Genomic DNA, 21,328 nt, shown 5'->3' on the forward strand with positions numbered 1-21,328 from the left:
TGAGGGAGCTGAAATTTTATCCCAGAATATTTTTAGAATCTACTACTTGTAAACTGTGTAAAATTAAAAAAAAGTTCGGTGCATGAATGGGCACGTGATTTAAAATTAAACGTGTAAATCTCTTCGTGGGACACGGTGTGTACTGAATAAAAAGACTAGATATATTGTCCATCCACAGATTTATTAAAAAATCGAGTCTTGATTTTGGACAATATCTAGTTCTTCATTCAGTATACGAATCATATTAATTTGAATATATAAATTAAAACCTTACAACTATAGACGTTGTCTCGAATTTAGTGGAACTATGAACGCCTAGTGAAATTGCGAGAAAAATGATAACACAAAATTTGATCATCAGATTCTGTCAAGAATTATCATTGTACTTTTATTATCTGCTACTGTATTATAGTATAATATGCTCAGTTGGATAAGATTGTTCTGTGCTTATGTGCTTCTCTAAAACTACAACAATAAATTATTATTATTACTAGGAGACTACAGCTGAAAGGTACTTAATCTAGCCATTGTTTTCGTATTTAAATGCAGTTAAGATTAATAGCATCAATTACGTATTATACTGGCACTCAGTATGGTTGAATCGGTTATAGTTTTGAATTCTCATCTTAATATTGACTACAGTTTTACTATATAAAGTTTATACAGTAACTGTAATATTGACCTCTCCTATAAGCAAACATCTGTAGTAGGCCTATCTAGATCTTTCATGTTACAGAAGAAAACTCAATTCCCAAATCTCCATTCTTATTACATAAGTCAATAATTATAATCTGCATTCTGTCAACTATTCTATAAATTGAAAATCGATCATTTATTCATTTATCTAATTGATCCATAATATCCCATTTATTTGATCGTAATCAATTTTCAATTTGTTCACTTATTCAATTTTAAATATCTATATTATACAAAAGAGAGTATATATAGAATATTGGATTATTTACAATATTTGTTCTGTATCATTTATTGTGGTATTTAATATCAATAATAATACAATTTTATTGTATTTTTATAATAAAATATATTAGGTAAATTATAAAAATATATTAATTTTATAATAATAAAATGAACTATTTTCCAGGACGAATTCAGAAAGCAAGGAAAAGATGTAACAGTACGCTTTCTGAGTCCGGAAAAACAATCTCTCCTCGCAATTCAGGGTCCGCGTACAGCTGAAATTCTGCAGCCTTTCACCGACATTGATTTGGAAAAACTTTATTTCATGAAAAGTGAAATTGGTACTGTCTGTGGAATCGAGGATTGCAGAGTCTCTAGGTGCGGATACACTGGTGAGGATGGTGTGGAAATATCTGTCAAATCAGAAAGAGCTCCATTTATTGTATCAAAACTCCTGAAGAAGTACCCCGAAGTTGTCAAAATGGCTGGATTAGGAGCTCGAGATACTTTGAGGTGAGCATCAATCTGACATGTTTGAAAAATAATCAGTTATTTCAATATTCAATATTATTGAATACATCATCCATACAAATTCACTTTTGTGCGAGATAAAATGAAAAAATACCAAACATATTTTCTTATCAAGAATTAATAAAAAATGAAAAGTAGTATCGCCTCCTACACTGAGTATACCGTACGCGAAATGTGTTGATAAATTTAAATTGATACGTTATGTAATGTGGAGATTATAAAAATATTTTTCAATAATATTATTATGTAAGTCAACCTTATCTTGTCCAACTCGTTTTAAACTTCTAGTATATTGATAGATGATTCAAATTGAATGACGTGAGTGAGGTCCAACTAACGTATGCTTACAAATTTATATTTATTATTCAAGAATATTTGCTTTGTAGGGCTGTAAGAGCTGTCTACCTTTAATACATCCTACATGGAATTGTTACTTGAAAAGGCTGATCAATCAGTAAACAAGGCATTCATAGAGAAATAATTGCACTCTAGTATTTTTTTCCTACAAAAACTTTGATGTATAAAATGTTAATATAAGTAGATAATATTATGTATTATATAGCCATGTTGTTATAAGTATATATAACCTATTGAAACTGTCTTATCTATTCATCTTGTTTTGTATTGGTTAATGTCTATTTTCAACTCATAAATGAATGTAAGTCAGCAATAAATATTAAATAAATAAAAATTAATATATTTATAATATAAAATAGCATCGTGTAGAAAGCCTCTTTTTATTTATATAGATGATGTAAATAATTTATATCATAGTAATTTATATTTTTATTTCTATAATTATTTTATCATAAGTTTACTTTTTCCGTACGATTCTTATTATATGATAGGGCTCAGGTATCTATTGACTTGGGCTAACATTTTAAATTTCATAATAAATGTTTTGTATTGTTTCATTCTATTAATATGTAACATGAAATTTCTTATCAGCATATTTGTATTTTGTAGGATTGAAGCTGGTTTATGCTTGTATGGCAACGATATTGATGAAACTGTAACTCCAGCTCAAGCTGGCCTCGGATTCACTGTTGGTAAGTGGGAAACCGATTTTGTAATATTGATTAAATCATGAGTTGGAACTCGAGTATCATTTATCTGTTCATAAGGCTCCACATTTCATTATTCTCGCTGCATTGTATTATATTCTTACTTTCATTGCACCTCAATAGTTGTACCATAGAGAAACAATAGCGTAAGTAGATATCTTTTTTTTTGTTTAGTTGAGAAGTTGATATTGTGGTAATTATTCATATTGAATGAAAAAGACTAAGAAATTGTCAAAATAACACTGATTTATTTCTAACTATCAATAAATCAGTGGTTTTTTGACAATTTCTTAGTCTTTTTCATTCAATAAGTAGATATCCCATGGTATAGGGCGTTTATGTCGCAACTTTTTGTGTTATCTCAAGCCGATTGCTGTTGATTATTGTCGAATTTTACTGTTTTGTTGGGGTAAGAGTGTATGAAAGGCACAATATGAGAGACTACCAGTGTCACACAGCTTCACGGAAAAGAATTACATGAACTATCGGCTTGAGATAACAGTAAAAGTTGCGACATAAACGTCCTCCTATACCAAAGGATATCTACTTACGCTATTGTTTCTCTATGGTTGTAATTATAAGTGATATTACTCATGCAGTAAGTGATAGAGCTTCATATTGATTCCAAATAATTCAAGGACAGTTAATACAACAATTTTGAATATTCTATCTCATTTTTTAGTGTGTTTTTACATTTTATCGAGTTTCATTTTTATTCGTGACGACCTTTCATAATTTTTAAAAATTGATCCGAATATCAATTACCCATTATTTCCGCATTAATTCTCCTTTCATAATTTTTTCAAGATGATATATTTATTTATTTAATTAATCGAAAAAATAAGAAAGATTGAGGAAAATAAAGGAAGAAAGATTTTGTGAATCCCAATGGAATATATGCGTGTGCAAATAAGTCATATCCTATACGCATAGCAATTTATTTATATTGATCTTACCAACCTTCCAAATTACTATTCTGTTTATGAATAATGAATGTTTCGAACATGTTCAAGCCCAATCAAGTTTTGATTTTACAAATATTTTTTGTGAACATGCCACAACAATAACAGTATAATCTTTTTCCCAGCTAAGAGGAGAAGACAAATGAAGGACTTCAATGGAGCTCCAATCATCCTGTCTGAACTGGAATGGGGACCTTACAAGAAGCGAGTTGGCCTGAAAAGTTTGGGCAAGGGAAGCGAGCCAGCAGCGAGGAAAGGCGCCGAAATCTTTGTGGACAATCAAATGGTAGGCAGCATCACTAGTGGCTGTCCGTCGCCCAGTCTCGGCTACAACATTGCCATGGGATATGTCAAGAAAGACTTCGTCAAGCCCGGCACTCAAGTTCAAGTGCAAATCAGAGACAAAAAGTACGACATGGAAGTGTGCAAAGTACCGTTCCTACCAACCAAATATTATATTCAAAAGAAAAACAAAAATTAAAAATAATTTATAAAAGTTGATGATCCATCATTTTAATTCATTGCTGTGGTAGACTATTCAGAAAAAACGATCGATTGTACGCGAATTAGAAGATTCAGTCTCCGTGAGAAGGAAGTGAGTAATTCAACGCAGCTTGATGATTTGGTCGCATTGGTTGCGTAAAAAATTCTGTCAACATGAAGGAATTGATATATTGTTTTTGCAACAGGCCCTTTCACAATATCGTTTCCTTATAACTGATAGATTTTAGGCAGTCACACGAAATCCTTCAAACTATCACTTTCCAGTAGTATCCAGTGTCTACTCTATCGTAGCAAACAATCTCTCTCTAGTTCAATGATTCTGCAAAGAAAAAATGGATTAGCAATACAGCCCTACTTCCATTTGCTTTTATTAAAGGAAGTATAATAGAATCACTAGGTACCTTTACTGAGTTTCTAAACTTTCAGCTACAGCAGTTGTGAATTATTAAATAGAATTGAATAATTTTTTAATCCCCGAAATTCGCTGGATATTAAAAACATTTTTCAATGTGATAGATCACAGAGTAGCGCTTTTATGTAAGGTTCTCCATATGTACGTTGCTTTTTGACAGGGGAAATAATTGATTAAGCCCAGTCTTCCTAAATATGGAATTTCAAGTTTCTGTAGTGGTGAAATAAATCTTCAAAATATTCTATTCTGAGTTGGAAATTACATTTCATGTCATCTACATGATGGCATAGCACTTTAAAAGTTGAAAATCCAAACTAATATTAATTCTACAATACCACCTCATTTTGCATATGATGAATCATCAATGAAAGTTTGTGAAAACAGACTGCATGGGCTCAGGGAAGCGGCTCATAACCGCTTAACAACTTATAACACTGCAAAGGAATAAAACATAAGAAGAAATCACAGAGTTTAACAAATTGAATTATTTATTTCTTTGATACATAAATATAAAATTTTAAAATCCTAGATGTCTACACAAATGATATAAATATGATCAACAATATACGATATATATATATCTTTCATGGCACATGATGTGGAGCATTAGTCTCTGATAAAATTTATGATGGAATAATTCATCTTATGATGAGTAAGCTCATTAGCTTCATGATTTCAATTATGTTGATCTCGATTAAAAAAATTATCGAGAATATTTTTGATTATGGATTCGGAAGATTTTGTATAAAGCTATGTACCCAAATGAAAAAATATGCATACTTGCTTTATCATAGAACTTACAACATTTATTTTAAAAACTATACATTTATAATGTTACGAAACTCATATATATATAATTAATTTACATTTTTTCTAGAACTTGGTCACGAGTTTAAAATTTTGACTTGAATGCGGGAAATTTTCTGACTGATAAGATAATCCCGGAAATATTATTGTATAATACTTTTTTGTAATAAAATGCAGTTGCTGAATTGACTCCTGAAAGGAAATACTCTCCACATTATCATAGCATGTATCATGAGGCGTTTTAAAATCTGAAATTGAATTAAACTAGAGTTTGCATCTCCAAGGTTCTGAACCCGGATGCCCCACACGATGTGAATCAATCACGAGTCTGATGATGATGGAGTCACTCATTATTAAAATTATTGTAAAAACAGCGGTTGGAATAGTAGGCCTACATCAGGCGCAAGAGTTCAACAAATTTTCAACAACAGAACTTCTTTTTGCCATCCTGTAGTTCAGCTTGGCCCCTACCACCAAGGGACACTCTGTTCCCATCCTTTTGTGAATCGCCTTTCTGGTTGAATTTCTCGTTTTGAAGAATCTGTGAAAAAATAGAATTGAGGAATTGGATTCTTTCACTACGGTACAGGGAATATAATCATTTCTCTGTTGCCAGACTTACGTTACAATAGACCTAATTAATTATTGCTGCTCTCCCAATATTATGAACGCAATAATAAACAAAATGAATGACCCAAAAAACTAATTAAATATTGGAAAATTACCTTGTCAAATGATTTTACATAAATTTTGGGCTACTGGCTTTTGAATATTAAAAACGTTGTTCTTTCATTATAACCACAGAATTCATATTGTATTCTGTGATTATAACATATCAACTTGACTGATTCATCTATAGATATTTTGTTATATATACTATGCATAAATACTGTAATTGTGTTAGAGTACTTTTTTATTTATGAACTTCAAGTAGGTCAACATTTCCTTCAAATACCTGATACCGGTTATATTTCAAGTATCTTACAAAATGTTGAAAGATTTCCTACTACTGTAATCAAATTTGCCTCGAATCATTCAATTATTTGGCTATTCTGCTGTGTGGTGTGTATACTCACAATAATCTCATGTTCACTCAGAACTTTCTCCTGCTTGCTCTCATACTCACAAACAGTCATGTTTTATTATCACTAAGTCAATTACCATTTTGCTATGAATACAAACTGCCATAATCTTGAGAAATAATTACTATGAGCTGCTATGAACTGCTATGAGCTCATGAGTAGATTGACATATTCAATGGAGTTTGATAAGAAAACTCTCCTGTGATTAAAAAAATGATCACGATAATTATTCATGATACATTTAAAAACAATGACGATTTATCTGTAACTTGGAATCTAAATAATTGAACAGAACTTCTCTCGCTTACCTTTTCAACTAAACACTTGGCTGCATTATCAATATTGATATTTTCTTTAGCTGACGTTTCAAACCAATCAGAAAAATTGTTTTGCTTGCAGTACTCATTCATTTTCTCTTTGTCGTTCACTATTCCCTCTTTTGGCTGGTCACACTGTAAATAATAACAAAAAAGAAACTGTAGATTCTAGAACATTCCATTTTGCAGAAACAATATGGAAAGAATAAATTTTGCACGTAAAATGACTCGTATCTACAATAGTGCAGTAATGAAACCTGGTATTTAAACTGCGACACAAAAATTTTGTTTGTGACAAACGAAGAACTGTGGACGATACCAAACATGGATTAATTATTCAAATTACAAGTAAATATGATTTATGAGCTGTAAATTCTCTTCCCGGTGGTTTCGGAAACCACCTAAAAATGTAGTTTCATTCATCTCTCATTATCAAACTCCTCATTACACACGCACAAGCCTAGAGTTCAAGCTTAGAGTTCACCCTCAACAAAAAAATAATTGTATAATTTTGGAAGATTAACATGATAATATATGATTACACAGAATAACTTGAAAATATTATCAAGGAGATGTTGAGCTTTAACTTCATTCAAACGCATTGTTTTATCTTGTTTTGTTTTTTGTTTTTTTGTAAACCACCAACTTAGTTGATTTTTTTATCAATTTTGTTCAACCCTCAACATCATCATAGCCTACTAATCACAATTCCAAGAGACTGATTTTTCTCAAAATTTTGAGATAAAGCCCTTTATTATGATTTGCTTATCATGGCCCTTGATGAGATACCATTATATCTTTCAACCTGTCCATTACCTGCTGGGTTGTAAGCAGTGGTTCTGCTAGTTGCAATTCCATGCAGTTAGGTAATTTTTCAATCTTGACTCATAAATGATGTTCCTCTGTCTGAATGTATGTACTAGGAACCCCAAACGTAGAAAACAGGCTTTTCAGTTTTGATTTAACTGTAGATGATGATATGTCTGGACATGGGAAAGCAAAAGGGAACCGTGAAAACTCATCTACTATTACCAATAAATAACGATTTCGACTTGATGAAGGCAGAGGGCCTTTGAAATCGATATTTAGCCGTTCAAATGCAGAAGTGGCTTTAATCAGAGTCCCTTTGTGTTTGAAGAATTGGGCTTGACAGCAGCACACACTTTGCAGGAGTTTGTTATACGTCTGATTTCATCAATTGAGTAGGGTAAGTTTTTACTCCGAACCCAGTGGTACAACCGTGGTTATGCCTGGGTGGCATAGAGACTCATGTAAATCAACTAATAGATTTTCCTGATTTTGGATTGAAGAACATACTCTAGACAGAGCATCAGCAGCCATATTATCTTTGCCAGGTCTATATACAATATCGTAATGAAAACAAGACAGTTCCAGTTTCCACCTCATTATCTTTTCATTTTTCACTTTACCATGACGGTTGTTATCAAACATAAAAGCTACCGACCTCTGATCAGTAATTAGCTTGAAATGCTTGCCAACCAAGTAGTGACGCCATTTTCGCAGTGCTTCTACATGGCTTGTGCTTCTTTCTCAACACTTGAATGTCTTTGTTCTGCTGGTGAAAGTATCCTTGAGAAGAATGCAACTGGACGGTTTGATTGAGTCAAAGTAGCAGCAATGGTGCTCTCAGATGCATCAGTTTCCACATGAATTGTGCTTCAGGGTCAATGCAGCTTACTACAGATCCAATTATTTCACTTTTTATAGTTTCAAACGATTGTAACCCTGCTTTAGACAAGGAAAATGCAGTACGGGCAAGAGGAATCACCTTAGTGGCATAATCTGGTATTAGTGATGCATAATGTGAAAATACCAAGGGTCCTCCTCAGCGATGCAGTCTCTCTAGGCGGAGGTAAATTTTTCAGTGGCTCCAATCGGCTGGGGTCAGGCTTGATAGTTTTTTGTTAGAATATGATAGCCCAGCAAGTTGATCGATTTCAGTGAAAATGAAGACTTCTCATTATTGATAGTTAGGTTGTATTTGTTTGCAGCGTTGATAAACTTTTTCAAGTTTATATCGTGTTGCTCCTGTGTTTTGCCACAGATTGTAACATCATCAAGGTAAGCATAAGTGTCTTGTAGCTGTTCAGACGTATAACTTGTCAATTACACGTTAATGAACAATGGGGCACTCCATTAGTGACCCCAAACGGAATGCGTTTAAACTGGTAGAGTTGACCACATGCCTCAAATGCTGTGTAGTGCTTTTCTTCTTCCTTATCGTAATTTGGTGGTATGCACTTTCAAGTCGATAGTACTGAAAAACTCATAATTTGCAACTTTGTTTACAATATCATCGATTCTTGGTAGTGGGTAAGCATCCAGTAATGTAAAACGATTTATATTTTGGAGTAATCAATGACCATTCTTTTTCTATGATTTTCATTTGTAACCACTAACGCTTGAGCTCTCCATGGAGAAATGCTGGGCTCTATAACATCGTCTTTAAGCATTTTACTTACTTCATTTTCAATAAACTTCAATCATCCGTACTGTGTCGATGATATTTGATTGCAATTGGTTTACATTCCGTTTTAAATTAGAAAACAATGACACCGTTCTACAGTTGAGGCTGCCACGCTGCATACGGTTAACTGCGGCTTTTTTCCACCAAAAACTACTTTAATACTTTCATGGGTTTTCAAAATATCATGTCCAACAATTATATCCGCACAAAGCTCTGGTAAGACCGAAAGTTTTGCTTGTTTGTAACAGTGATCAAGAATGACAAGATCTACTAAACATTGTCCTGTTATATTGGATGTGATTGATGTAGTCGCCATTGATACAGTACCCCTACCTGGTCTTATAGGAAGACCTAGGTTAAGAGCAGTAGAATTGTTTATAAAACTCAGAGAACTCCCTGTATCTATCAAAGCAGAGACAGATTTTCCATTACCCAGGGCTTGTACTGTACTCTTTGTCAATCCTCCGGGCGAAGCTGCTAGGTCAATAGAGTTCATAATATCTTTCGATTTTTTTGATTGTTTGGTTTGTAATTACTCGACCTGCAGACCTTAGCAAAGTGCCCTGTTTTCCACAATTATGACAAATTGTTTTTTTAGCTGGGCAGCTGACCCGAGGATGTCTCAGATAACCACAAAAATAGCATTTTTCATTAGCAGCAGCTAATAAACAGTTTTCTGAATCAGTATTCTGATTGCTTGCTTGAGTATTTTGGGAAGAAGTTGCATTTAATTGGGATGAAGATTGGAAAGCTGATGATTGTGCATATGCAAGTTCCAGGGATCTGGCTTGACTATATGCCTCTTCTAGTGTTAATGCAACATTCTCTAGTAAACGCTGGCGAATTGTAGGAGACTTCATTCCAGCAATAAATGTGTCACGAATATAATCATCCCTATTTCTTTCAGCTGTCACAGCTTTAAACTCACAGTCTTTACTTAATAGTTTTAAGGCATGAAGATATTGATCAATAGTCTCATCAGGCTGTTGTTGACGTGCAGATAGTTTATGTCTTGAAAATATTTCATTTACAGGTTTTACATAGATTCTCCTTAAAATATATAGCATCATTATACGTACCACTTTCGCTTATGTACTCATAAATATCTGGAGTGATGAAATTGATAAGTGTTTTGAGCTTTTCAGAGTCTGATGATTGTGGTGCGATACTGGTAATGAAGTTCTGAAAAGTTTTGTGCCAATGTGTCCATTCCTTGCTTGCAGTTGATAAGTTTGGATCCACACTAAACTTGTCTGGCTTCAGTATCGTATTCATTTTACAATATCAAGTTATTAAAATTGTAATAGGAATGAGAGTAAACACGACATAAGTATTGATACCTTAAGAAAGGTTTTTAATAACTTGAACTATACAGGTTTCGAATTGGAATGAGTTTGTTTGGAGACTTAGTAACAGTAATAACAAATTCAAAACATATGTTGTTATACTACATCACAATTCCAAGAGACTGATTGTGGGTAAGCATCCAGTAATGTAAAACGATTATAGTTTTGGAGTAATCATGACCATTCTTTTTCTATGATTTTCATTTGTAACCACTAACGCTTGAGCTCTCCATGGAGAAATGCTGGGCTCTATAACATCGTCTTTAAGCATTTTACTTACTTCATTTTCAATAAACTTCAAATCATCCGTACTGTGTCGATGATATTTGATTGCAATTGGTTTACATTCCGTTTTAAATTAGAAAACAATGACACCGGTTCTACAGTTGAGGCTGCCACGCTGCATACGGTTAACTGCGGCTTTTTCCACCAAAAACTACTTTATACTTTCATGGGTTTTCAAAATATCATGTCCAACAATTATATCCGCACAAAGCTCTGGTAAGACCGAAAGTTTTGCTTGTTTGTAACAGTGATCAAGAATGACAAGATCTACTAAGCATTGTCCTGTTATATTGGATGTGATTGATGTAGTCGCCATTGATACAGTACCCCTACCTGGTCTTATAGGAAGACCTAGGTTAAGAGCAGTAGAATTGTTTATAAAACTCAGAGAACTCCTGTATCTATCAAAGCAGAGACAGATTTTCCATTACCCAGGGCTTGTACTGTACTCTTTGTCAATCCTCCGGGCGAAGCTGCTAGGTCAATAGAGTTCATAATATCTTTTGATTTTTTTGATTGTTTGGTTTGTAATTTACTCGACCTGCAGACCTTAGCAAAGTGCCCTGTTTTCCACAATTATGACAAATTGTTTTTTTAGCTGGGCAGCTGACCCGAGGATGTCTCAGATAACCACAAAAATAGCATTTTTCATTAGCAGCAGCTAATAAACAGTTTTCTGAATCAGTATTCTAATTGCTTGCTTGAGTATTTTGGGAAGAAGTTGCATTTATTGGATGAAGATTGGAAAGCTAATGCTTGTGCATATGCAAGTTCCAGGGATCTGGCTTGACTAAATATGCCTCTTCTAGTGTTAATGCAACATTCTCTAGTAAACGCTGGCGAATTGTAGGAGACTTCATTCCAGCAATAATGTGTCACGAATATAATCATCCCTATTTCTTTCAGCTGTCACAGCTTTAAACTCACAGTCTTTACTTAATAGTTTTAAGGCATGAAGATATTGATCAATAGTCTCATCAGGCTGTTGTTGACGTGCAGATAGTTTATGTCTTGAAAATATTTCATTTACAGGTTTTACATAGATTCTCCTTAAAATATATATAGCATCATTATACGTACCACTTTCGCTTATGTACTCATAAATATCTGGAGTGATGAAATTGATAAGTGTTTTGAGCTTTTCAGAGTCTGATGATTGTGGTGCGATACTGGTAATGAAGTTCTGAAAAGTTTTGTGCCAATGTGTCCATTCCTTGCTTGCAGTTGATAAGTTTGGATCCACACTAAACTTGTCTGGCTTCAGTATCGTATTCATTTTACAATATCAAGTTATTAAAATTGTAATAGGAATGAGAGTAAACACGACATATTTGATACCTTAAGAAAGGTTTTAATAACTTGAACTATACAGGTTTCGAATTGGAATGAGTTTGTTTGGAGACTTAGTAACAGTAATAACAAATTCAAAACATATGTTGTTATACTACATCACAATTCCAAGAGACTGATTTTTCTCAAAATTTGAGATTAAGCCCTTTATGATTTGCTTATCATGGCCCTTGATGATTTGCTCCAATATTTCACTATGGGCCTACATAGTTTGTAGATATTTATTTCATGAAATATCGCCTTATCCAAAGTAGGATTCCCATAAAATCAAGTAAATTTATGCCTAGAATGAATTAATTATAAAGAATTATTATTATTCACATTCAAAAGACAGTAATTAAGTTCTCTCAAAATAATTAGAGGAGTGTTGAATCGAATATCAGTAAGAAATTGGGTAATTTTCTCACCTTATTTGCTAGTAATATACAAGGTATTGGACTACCGTCTGGAAGCTGGACTTTTGAATCGAGATCCTGCTTCCACTTGAGAACGGCATCGAAAGTCGCCGCTCTCGTCACATCGAACACAATCAAAGCACCAACAGCCTCTTTGTAGTAGACTCTCGTCATGTTACCGAATCTTTCCTGTCCTGCGCACATTCAATACAAAAATTAAATTATTAACATGAAACTTAAATTCATCCATTTAAATCTTGGAAGTCCATTTCACATGAGGCTTCAAATATCTATCTATCTAGAATCATCTCTTCCAATAATACTCCATTGATATCTTTACTAATTTCTCATTATAACATTCTATATTTTGTTTTAAAATAATTACTTGGAGGAAATAAATTAAAAATAGAATTAAATTATTATCTCAACAAGTAGGTAGTATTTGTATGGATAATCTGCGATAATGATACTTGCAATCATCAAGCTGGAATCAGAGACGATAGGAACAGAGTTGTAAATCAATATTTTTGATTTCTGAGGGATTTAAAATCGATCACATAATAATTTACGATGACACAGGAAACCAATTATAAGAAAATTTCCAAAGGAGATTTTCAGGAAGGTGTTTTCAGGATCCCTGAGAAGTAATTTACTACATACCACACATATAGTGTACGGTAGTATTTAACATAAATCAATGATTCAATCTTTATGGATGCACAAAAATGATCGTTTTCACTTGCATGGTGAACATGGCTTGTCTTCTAGCTTGAAAAGTTGCTTACTATGTGTCAATTCTACTATTGAACAAAAAGTTACTGATCAGCAAGAAAAAATATTTTTATTTTCGTTTTCTCTCAAGAACTCTAAACCCATAACTAGCAGCTTTTAAAAAAATATAATGAACCTCAAAAAATATTTCTAAATGCAATTTTTAATGTTTTGACTTTTTTTTATTTGTGAGCATAAACTTTAACATTTTGAAAATTCTTCGTCTACTCAAGTTCCTCCTAAATTTCGAGGATCAAAATTATATTAGGAGTCAAATATTTTCATATAGTAATAATGATTGATTCATGCCTATATCGATCTCATTCGACTTTCTTGTTCAGGTAACTGTCAAATCTCTTATAAAGATGGTTGCTCAAAAAATGCATGTCTTACCGAAGGCTGCTTTTTTCAATATTGTAATACAAAAGCCTCACTTTTTTATCAGTGTGGTCAATAGATCCGATTGAGCTTACCTGCAATATCCCATAGCTGTAGTCTGACGACAGTGTTTTGATCCCAGTTGAGAACTTTGAGAGCGAAATCAACGCCGATTGTTGCTCTGTAGTTCTGTGAGAAGAATTCGTGAACATAGCGCTTGATGATGCTTGTTTTACCAGCTCCTAGCTCACCAATCACAAGAATTTTGAACAGTGACTCTCTTCTATCGCTCAGTGCTTGTTGAGTCTGAAAAAAGAGAAATTGATCGACTTGAAGTTTAAAAAGTTAAGAGCTGACAAAAAATAGTAGCATTCGTCCTTCTTAATATAAACATTAGAAGATACATTCCTACTTATAATATTCAATCATGTCTTTTTACTTTCCTTGCCCTATTACCATAGGTAAGGAAAGTATTGCTTTCCGAAAAAAATTAAGGTACCCCAATTTCTAAATTTCTATACGTTTCAAGGTCCCCTGAGTCCAAAAAAGTGGTTTTTGGGTATTGGTCTGTATGTGTGTGTGTGTGTGTGTGTGTGTGTGTGTGTGTGTATGAGTGTATGTGCGTCTGTGTACACGATAGCTCATCTCCCAATTAACGGAATGACTTGAAATTTGGAACTTAAGGTCCTTGCAATATAAGGATCCGACACGAACAATTTCGATCTAATGCAATTAATTCAAGATGGCGAAATGTTGTCAAAAACAGGGGTTTTCGCGATTTTCTCGAAAATGGCTCCAACGATTTTGATCAAATTTATACCTAAAATAGTCATTGATAAGCTCTATCAACTGCCACAAGTCCCATATCTGTAAAAATTCCAGAAGCTCCGACCCATCTATGCAAGTTTGATTTTAGATTCCCAATTATCAGTCTTCAGATACAATTAAAACAAAAAATTCCAAGAGTGGAAAAGATTGAGCATGAGAATCTCTACAATTAATGATCAGTAACATTTTCACCTAAAATTTAAAATAAACTCTAAATTCGAGAAAATGTTATTATTTCAATTGCAAACTGTTGGCAACTGTTGATTCTATTAAATCATTCACTATGAAGAGATAGCAGACTTCGTGTGTCTCCAGCGTTATTGTTCTGTCACCAGCTGGCTCAGATCTTGGAATAGTAGACTTGAGATGCGCGTGAACACTAACGTCAGGTGATACATTTTAATAACGGCAAGGAAAGTTGTGTGAGTGAGCCACACCAGATTTTTTATTATTTTTTTGTGATACTATTGATCATTTTTATACTGACATATATTTTGATTAAGGCAGTTCTAATTCATATATGTCCTTTAATTATTACAGGCGATAACTACCTACTCATATATATTGTTGAAGTGGGGTACAACTGTTTTAGCGTTCAATATTTGGGGAAAATATTTTTGATGTGAAATTTGATAGGCACACTATTTTTTCAAGCAAATCCCAAATTTACTCTGTTGCTTTTTGTTTTCAATAGAAGATTAAATTTCTAATGGAAAAATGTTGAGCTGTTCTCATGAGTAGGCTTTAATATATTCTAATAAGGGGGGGGGTGACTGGATATTCTAATAGTGCATAATGGTAGGTGTATTATATTGTAGTATAACAGTCAGGGTATGTTTTGTTATAAGCATACCGTAGAACAAATTTTAACAGTTTATTAGAACGAATCAATTGGTATTGAGAAGTATTTGGAATCATTTATTATTCTGTTTCGTAATAAATATGACCTATTGGTACCTACACATATTGTTAGAACTGATATGAAAATACAGTACGCGATATTCAGATAGAAATGTGGTTACTTGATAAACAGTCACTGGATGAAGCTTCAACAATGTTCTATATGAAACAAAACAAATATAAGTGGGATTTATATTGCAACTTGTAAGTTAAGGAGTGCTAAATATGCTTTCATGCTATAAAAATTACCCAACATTATTTCAATGGATTGACGATATTATCAAACGCTTCAGTTCAGTTTCTAATATTAGACAATTATTCAATCATTTGAGAGTCCTACACCTACTCAGAGTTTCATAACTTGAAGTAACAATTTGTTTATTTAACCTCTCTTGAGCGGTAAGAAAGTTTGTACTCTATACGGAGAAGTACAGTAGTTCATTTATTATAATTTTCAATGATTATCATTCAAATGGTTTTATTCATTATCAATTAATTTTTACTCAAACACTAGACAAAATTACAAAATTTGAAAATTACAAAATTAAATTTAAATGATAGATAATAATGGCGACATCTACGACATTTTTTTTTTTATTTGGATCGGCATAATATTATGTAGGTGATAATTTGAAAAGTGATTAATCCAAGGAATGTCATTGTTATTTTCAATAAGGGCTTATTTTAAGATAGTTTATGCATTCAGTGTTACCTTTATATACGAGAATCCAAAATTTGAACAGTCATCTGAAACTTGTGATGGAAACCTCGATTCAACAGGACTTTGCGGTGGAGCACGAGGACACTCAAAAATTTTGTAAATTTCTTTTTGACCCTCATCAAATGCGTTCCCATTACTTTCTACTGTTGTTGACATCTACTCAATTCGTGAATCAGAAGTGATAAAAAATTGCACAGAGTCTGTTGCTAGTATTGAGTAGTGCTTGAGGTGGATCAGACTGTCTGCAGAAGACTGTAGCGTAATTCTGACTTCTCACTTTATCTCTCAATTCATGTCTAATCAAAGTTGTCAGTGATACAGTAGTTTGCTCTAGTCAGTTATCTTTTAGCTCTAAAACTGTTCAATCAAAGATTTCTTAGAGATACGGGGCACGGTACATATTGCGAATCATAATATTATCAAATTTATAAATAAAAAACATGTTTTCAAATTGAGCATTTTTACTGTTTCAGTATAATTCTATATGACACTTAATGAGACTATTGGAAAATATATAAATTGATGGCGTTATCTCTAAATACAATCTTTTTGTTTGTTATATTATTGAAAGGAGCTATTTCAGGATTTAATTCAATAAATAAGTGTGTATAACTGATATTATTATATAGTATTTATGTTCAAATGTTGTGGGCTAGATGGAGCAAAGTTCGCCATTAGTCTCGCAACAACCATATAGGTCTGTAGATGATGAGTAGGAAAATACACTACACTTTCAAAGCAAGACATATTGAAATACTATTGATATATTCATAGTGGCTGTGAATAAGCTGCTAAAATAAAGAGCTGTATTCTATTTAGGACTACTAGTAAATGAACAGTATTCCAGCAAAATTACATTCTAATTTCATGAGAATAATGATTCATAAATGAGTCTTATTCACGAAAGATGCTGTTTGCTTTTCTCATTTGATTTCTATGAAAAACCTAAAATGGAAAATAGCTTACCTATTCTGAATTAGAAAAGGTCTTCTATAATTTGGAATGGAAGTAATATTCTTCGTTAATCATCTTCACAAAAATGAATTGAGCCTATCCCCCACTCGTGAGATAAAGTTTTTGAGAAGCGATTAGGACGTATTTTTTGAGCATTGAGGCTTCCGAGTAATCATGCTCGAGTGTCTTTGTTATTGTGAAGATAGGGAGAGTCAACAAGGTCAGAAATGTTGACATTTAAAGGGCTTGAACTTATTGACAGTGCAGTCTATTGATTAGCTTCCAACATAAAACAAGACTTGGGCTTGTCTCATGAGGAAAATTTTATAGACTAATATTTAGTTAAAATCATATTTAGCCAGGGGTTGAATCATATTGTATCCCCCAAGTCCATGGATACAACATCCCTGAATTTTTAAAAACAAATCAGCTTCGCGCGTGTCCCACTCTCCTATAAATTATACCGCTCCCAAGATTCGACTTCAGATTCCAAATTGGGCTATTTTAGATACGTTACTGTGAAACTAGATATTTTTGTACCGATTATTGTATATTAGCAGGCCTACTCAACTGAAATTATGGAAGTATAGTTCTGACTTTAAAACATTGTACGTTCCAAATAACACTATAAAAATTGATTCAGCAGATTACAGAGAAAATGGAGAAATGTATAAATGCATTGAAAATACGTTCAAACAACCATGTCTTCATTTCAATAGCAGCCTATAAATAAGTTATAGCGGCTTCTTATCCCCCAACTAGGGTGGGGGTGGGAGCCTTCGTGAAAATTGGTGGAAAGTGACGTACTGAAAAGTACTGACCGCTAGCAGTGCTTAACGTTCCAATCCATCAACAAAATCCTCGAAATAAATGCCAAGAGAAGCCACAGACTACAGTTTTGTCAACATTGAAAAGCACAATTATTTGTGTTTAATGTGGAGCTAATAACGGTGACACGCGAAGCTATGCAATCAGGGCAACTCCAAAACAGCAGTTCCTGTAAGTAATTTATTCAGATAACTCCAAAATCAGATCTAGCAGAGGACAGCGCCTCTAATCTATTTTCTGCCCTGTGGAATGAATGAGCCAGATGCTAATTAAAGTGGAAGCCCCCGTGACCGGGCCGGAAGGTCGGTTTGCCAGTTTCCTGCCTTCACCTTAGCCTTCGCCTTCACCCACTCTGCCAGCTCGAAGCCGATCGATGAACGAGCGACCGATGCTGATTGCAGCGACCAGCGACCGGTGGCGTGTTCAACGGCTGTAATCTCCGCTGCAAAACACCTCTCTCACCCAATCATCCCCAACATTCAGGCTAGTGGCATGCATACTTATTCGATACCACCCTTGAACAAAAGCATTCTAAAAAAATTGTTCCTTACCTATGTTTTCAAATTCAAGTTTATCCCTCAATAGAGAAAACTCCTAATCACTGAGAAAACCGATCAGGTCGGTATCACTAGTATCACTAATCCATATTTCTAAACCATTATTTGAAACTGGAGAGAGTTCAACTAAGGCTTGGCTAAACAGGCATTCTTTCTAAAAATTTGCCTTACCTAAGTTTTCTAAATTCAAGTTCATCCTCAATAAAAAGAAAATTCCTAATTACTGAGAAAACTGATCGTATCACCATAGTTCTTATTGATCGTTATTTGAAACTGGAAAGGTTTCAACTAGGCCAAACAGGCATTCTTTATGAAAATTTTCCTTCCCTATATTTTCAAAATTCAATTTCATCCCTCTATAGTGAAAATTCGTAATCACTGAGTAAACGGATCGCTATTTAGAACTGGAAATGTTTCGACTAGGCTAAACAGGCAATCTTTAACAAAATCCTTACCTATGCTTTTCAAATTCAAGTTCATCCCTCACTAGAAAAATATCGTAATAATACTTGATTAAACTAATACCATATCTGATATATTATCACCAGTCCATATTCAATTTCTTATTGATCGTTATTTGGAACTGGAAAGGTTTCAACTATGCTGAACAGGCATTCATCTCTTCCAAGTAGAATGTAAACAATATTTTTCTTGAAAAATATAACAAGCCTAGAGTTATATAACAATCCAAGGCTGTGAAGCACTACAGGCACGGTGTATCCTATTTCGGAAATGATTTGAACTAGTTAAAGCCTTTCAGGGCTGCTTCTAATCTGTTAATTCTTTTCGAGATATTATATTTGTGTTGGGGAAATAATTGTAACAAAGTTTAACAAATGAAGAGTGAGCCAATGTATAATATTTACCTACTTATGAGTTGATTGAAAAGAGGTAGTATTTTAATGAAAAGTTGGAGTTCATCATGATGATCAAGCAACTAATAAGTAGGTAAATACATGTATAATACATTGGGCCCACTCTAAATTTTTGTTACATTACATTGAACAGAGTGCTAATGAAAAGTTGGAGTTGATTACGTAATATTGATTACCTCTGAATTCCTAATAGATGGCGACTTTTCTAGTTTCGGTCTATCCTTTGACTGAGTGGAGGAGGGTTTCGATGTGACCGTCGCTGCAGGTTTCTCGGTCACTGAGTTTTGATTTAGTTTGGGGTCGACGGGATACGACGCGTCAGTCAACGGATCCAGCAGGTTGTCGGTCGGGGTGATGGTTTCGGTGTCGCTGACGGATCGCTCCATCCTGACTGACTCGGGACTCGACTTGGACGTTTGTATGGCTGACTCGAATGAGGCCTCGGAGCCGGCACTGTCAGGTGGAGGCCGACCGTCAGACACGGAGCCTTCCGGAGACTGACACACCGGCGTCCTGTAGTCGTCGCCGCTCAGGTCACCTGACTCCTCCGACGTCTTTGGTACAGACAGGTCGTCGCGACGCTTCTTCTCCGCCTCCTCCAGCTCCTGCCGCAGATCGACTGCAGCCGCCGTCTGCTCCTTGATGTCAGGCGTCGTCGACCTCCGACCGTCGCCGTTCTCCTCTCTCGACTTTCCCTTCAGCTTCGGAACGATCTTATCTAAGCTCAAGCGGCGCACCATCGATGCCGCCTTCGACGAAGAGCCCTTGTTCTCCGGACTACCTTCGCCTGCCTCCGACTTCCCAATCGTCTTAGTTTTTGTCAAAGCATTCTTCTTCCCCTTCTTGCCGCCTTTCTTTGCTGTCGTCGTTGTTGTACTAGTTACCGGTTCATCCTCTCCCCCTTTCTCAACCTCCTTATTCTTCGAACTCATACTGAATGTCCTTTTTAAACTGAATCTGATCAAAGACGAAAGTTTTGTTTTGTTTTTCCTATCAAGTGAATTTGTTTTCAACTTTATGTCGTTTAATTCGCAATAAGATTTACTGGGCTTGGAACTTTCAGACATTCCCACTTGTACGTGACTGTGACATTGAAGTCAATCTATTCATTTTTCCAAATCAGCTATTGAGAATAAGCCTGAATAAATTTACGGGGTCTTGAAGGTTTAGTGAGTTCCAATGTGTATTCAAAAACGAAGAACTTCTCAAAAGATTAATTTAAAAAATGTATTTGATGAGGAATAGCTTACCTATTAAAATATTACTTGAGAAATGAATATTTATTCAGCAGCAGTTTTCTATATAAATTACATTCAATTATATACTTGATAATTCAGGATATTTATTATTCAATTGATGTGAAATCTAATAATAATTGTAATAGATCTATTTTGGATTTTCTAACTGCAATGATAAAATTAAAAAAGAACTCACTATGAAGCCTATTTTCTATTTTGCAGGAGCAGGCTATGTCAATAATAACTTAAATACAAGATCTAAAAATGGTAGAAACAGTTACTATTACTCTTCTATACGGTGGGTTATCAATAAAATATACACTGGAAGAAAATATACAGTGGAAGATGCTTCTCCAGGGAACCTGTGTTGATTGAGAGTAAGAAAATCCGCCGGTTATGTAACGTTCACTAGGAGGTCGGCCCTAACAGCAATTCTCATATTACTGTAGTTATCGATGCACAACGTGTTATTTTCAAATTCACACGCACCTATTTGAGTTCTTAAAATACACTGGTATATAAAACACGAAAATTCGCAGACTGGCACCACGTATCGGGGATGGAAACACGTAGAAGACACAGGGCACAACCGCGCTATTCACCGTGTTTTTGATCGACTGGTGAGAAACTCGAAGCAGTGCGGAGTGCGGGCTTCTAAGCTGAGCTGCAAAGTGGTTACATAACAGGAACTCGCACACAAGCAATGGCAATGGCCACAGCCAGCAGAGACCGGCCCATGTTACTCTGCTGAGAAGCGAATCAGCAAGCATACACCCTACTCTTCATCTCACATCAAACTGTTTACTCGAAAAAATTC

At 34.4% G+C, this 21,328-nt stretch overlaps 2 protein-coding genes across 2 annotated transcripts in view; one reads left to right on the forward strand and one right to left on the reverse strand.

The window, feature by feature from the left end:
- The window catches only part of LOC111056461 (aminomethyltransferase, mitochondrial), a 23,475-nt gene extending 18,402 nt beyond the window's left edge, over positions 1-5,073 (forward strand). Inside the window, exons 4-6 of the mRNA XM_039423936.1 lie at positions 1,103-1,431; positions 2,416-2,498; positions 3,601-5,073. Of these exons, the coding sequence (XP_039279870.1) occupies positions 1,103-1,431; positions 2,416-2,498; positions 3,601-3,956 (768 nt within the window). The 3' untranslated portion in view covers positions 3,957-5,073. The remainder of the gene's footprint in view (positions 1-1,102; positions 1,432-2,415; positions 2,499-3,600) is intronic.
- Positions 4,859-21,328, reverse strand: LOC111056459 (ras and EF-hand domain-containing protein). The gene is made up of 5 exons (XM_022343821.2): positions 19,450-21,328; positions 13,706-13,916; positions 12,474-12,655; positions 6,589-6,732; positions 4,859-5,739 (listed from the first exon to the last, which is right to left on the reverse strand). Exons 1-5 carry the CDS (start codon positions 20,338-20,340, stop codon positions 5,620-5,622), a joined length of 1,548 nt encoding a protein of 515 aa, XP_022199513.2. The 5' UTR covers positions 20,341-21,328; the 3' UTR covers positions 4,859-5,619.

This window comes from Nilaparvata lugens, chromosome 1, assembly GCF_014356525.2.
Source record: "Nilaparvata lugens isolate BPH chromosome 1, ASM1435652v1, whole genome shotgun sequence".
In the NCBI taxonomy this organism is placed as follows: Eukaryota; Metazoa; Arthropoda; class Insecta; order Hemiptera; family Delphacidae; genus Nilaparvata; species Nilaparvata lugens.

Excerpts from the sequence above, each read along its gene's own strand:
- LOC111056459 (XM_022343821.2), bottom strand. The coding sequence starts at position 20,340 with ATGTCTGAAAGTTCCAAGCCCAGTAAATCTTATTGCGAATTAAACGAC. Across the intron at positions 13,917-19,449 it reads CATCTATTAGGAATTCAGAG|ACTCAACAAGCACTGAGCGA; the intron begins GTAATCAATATT and ends CTCTTTTTTCAG. Across the intron at positions 6,733-12,473 it reads GTATATTACTAGCAAATAAG|TGTGACCAGCCAAAAGAGGG; the intron begins GTGAGAAAATTA and ends TATTATTTACAG.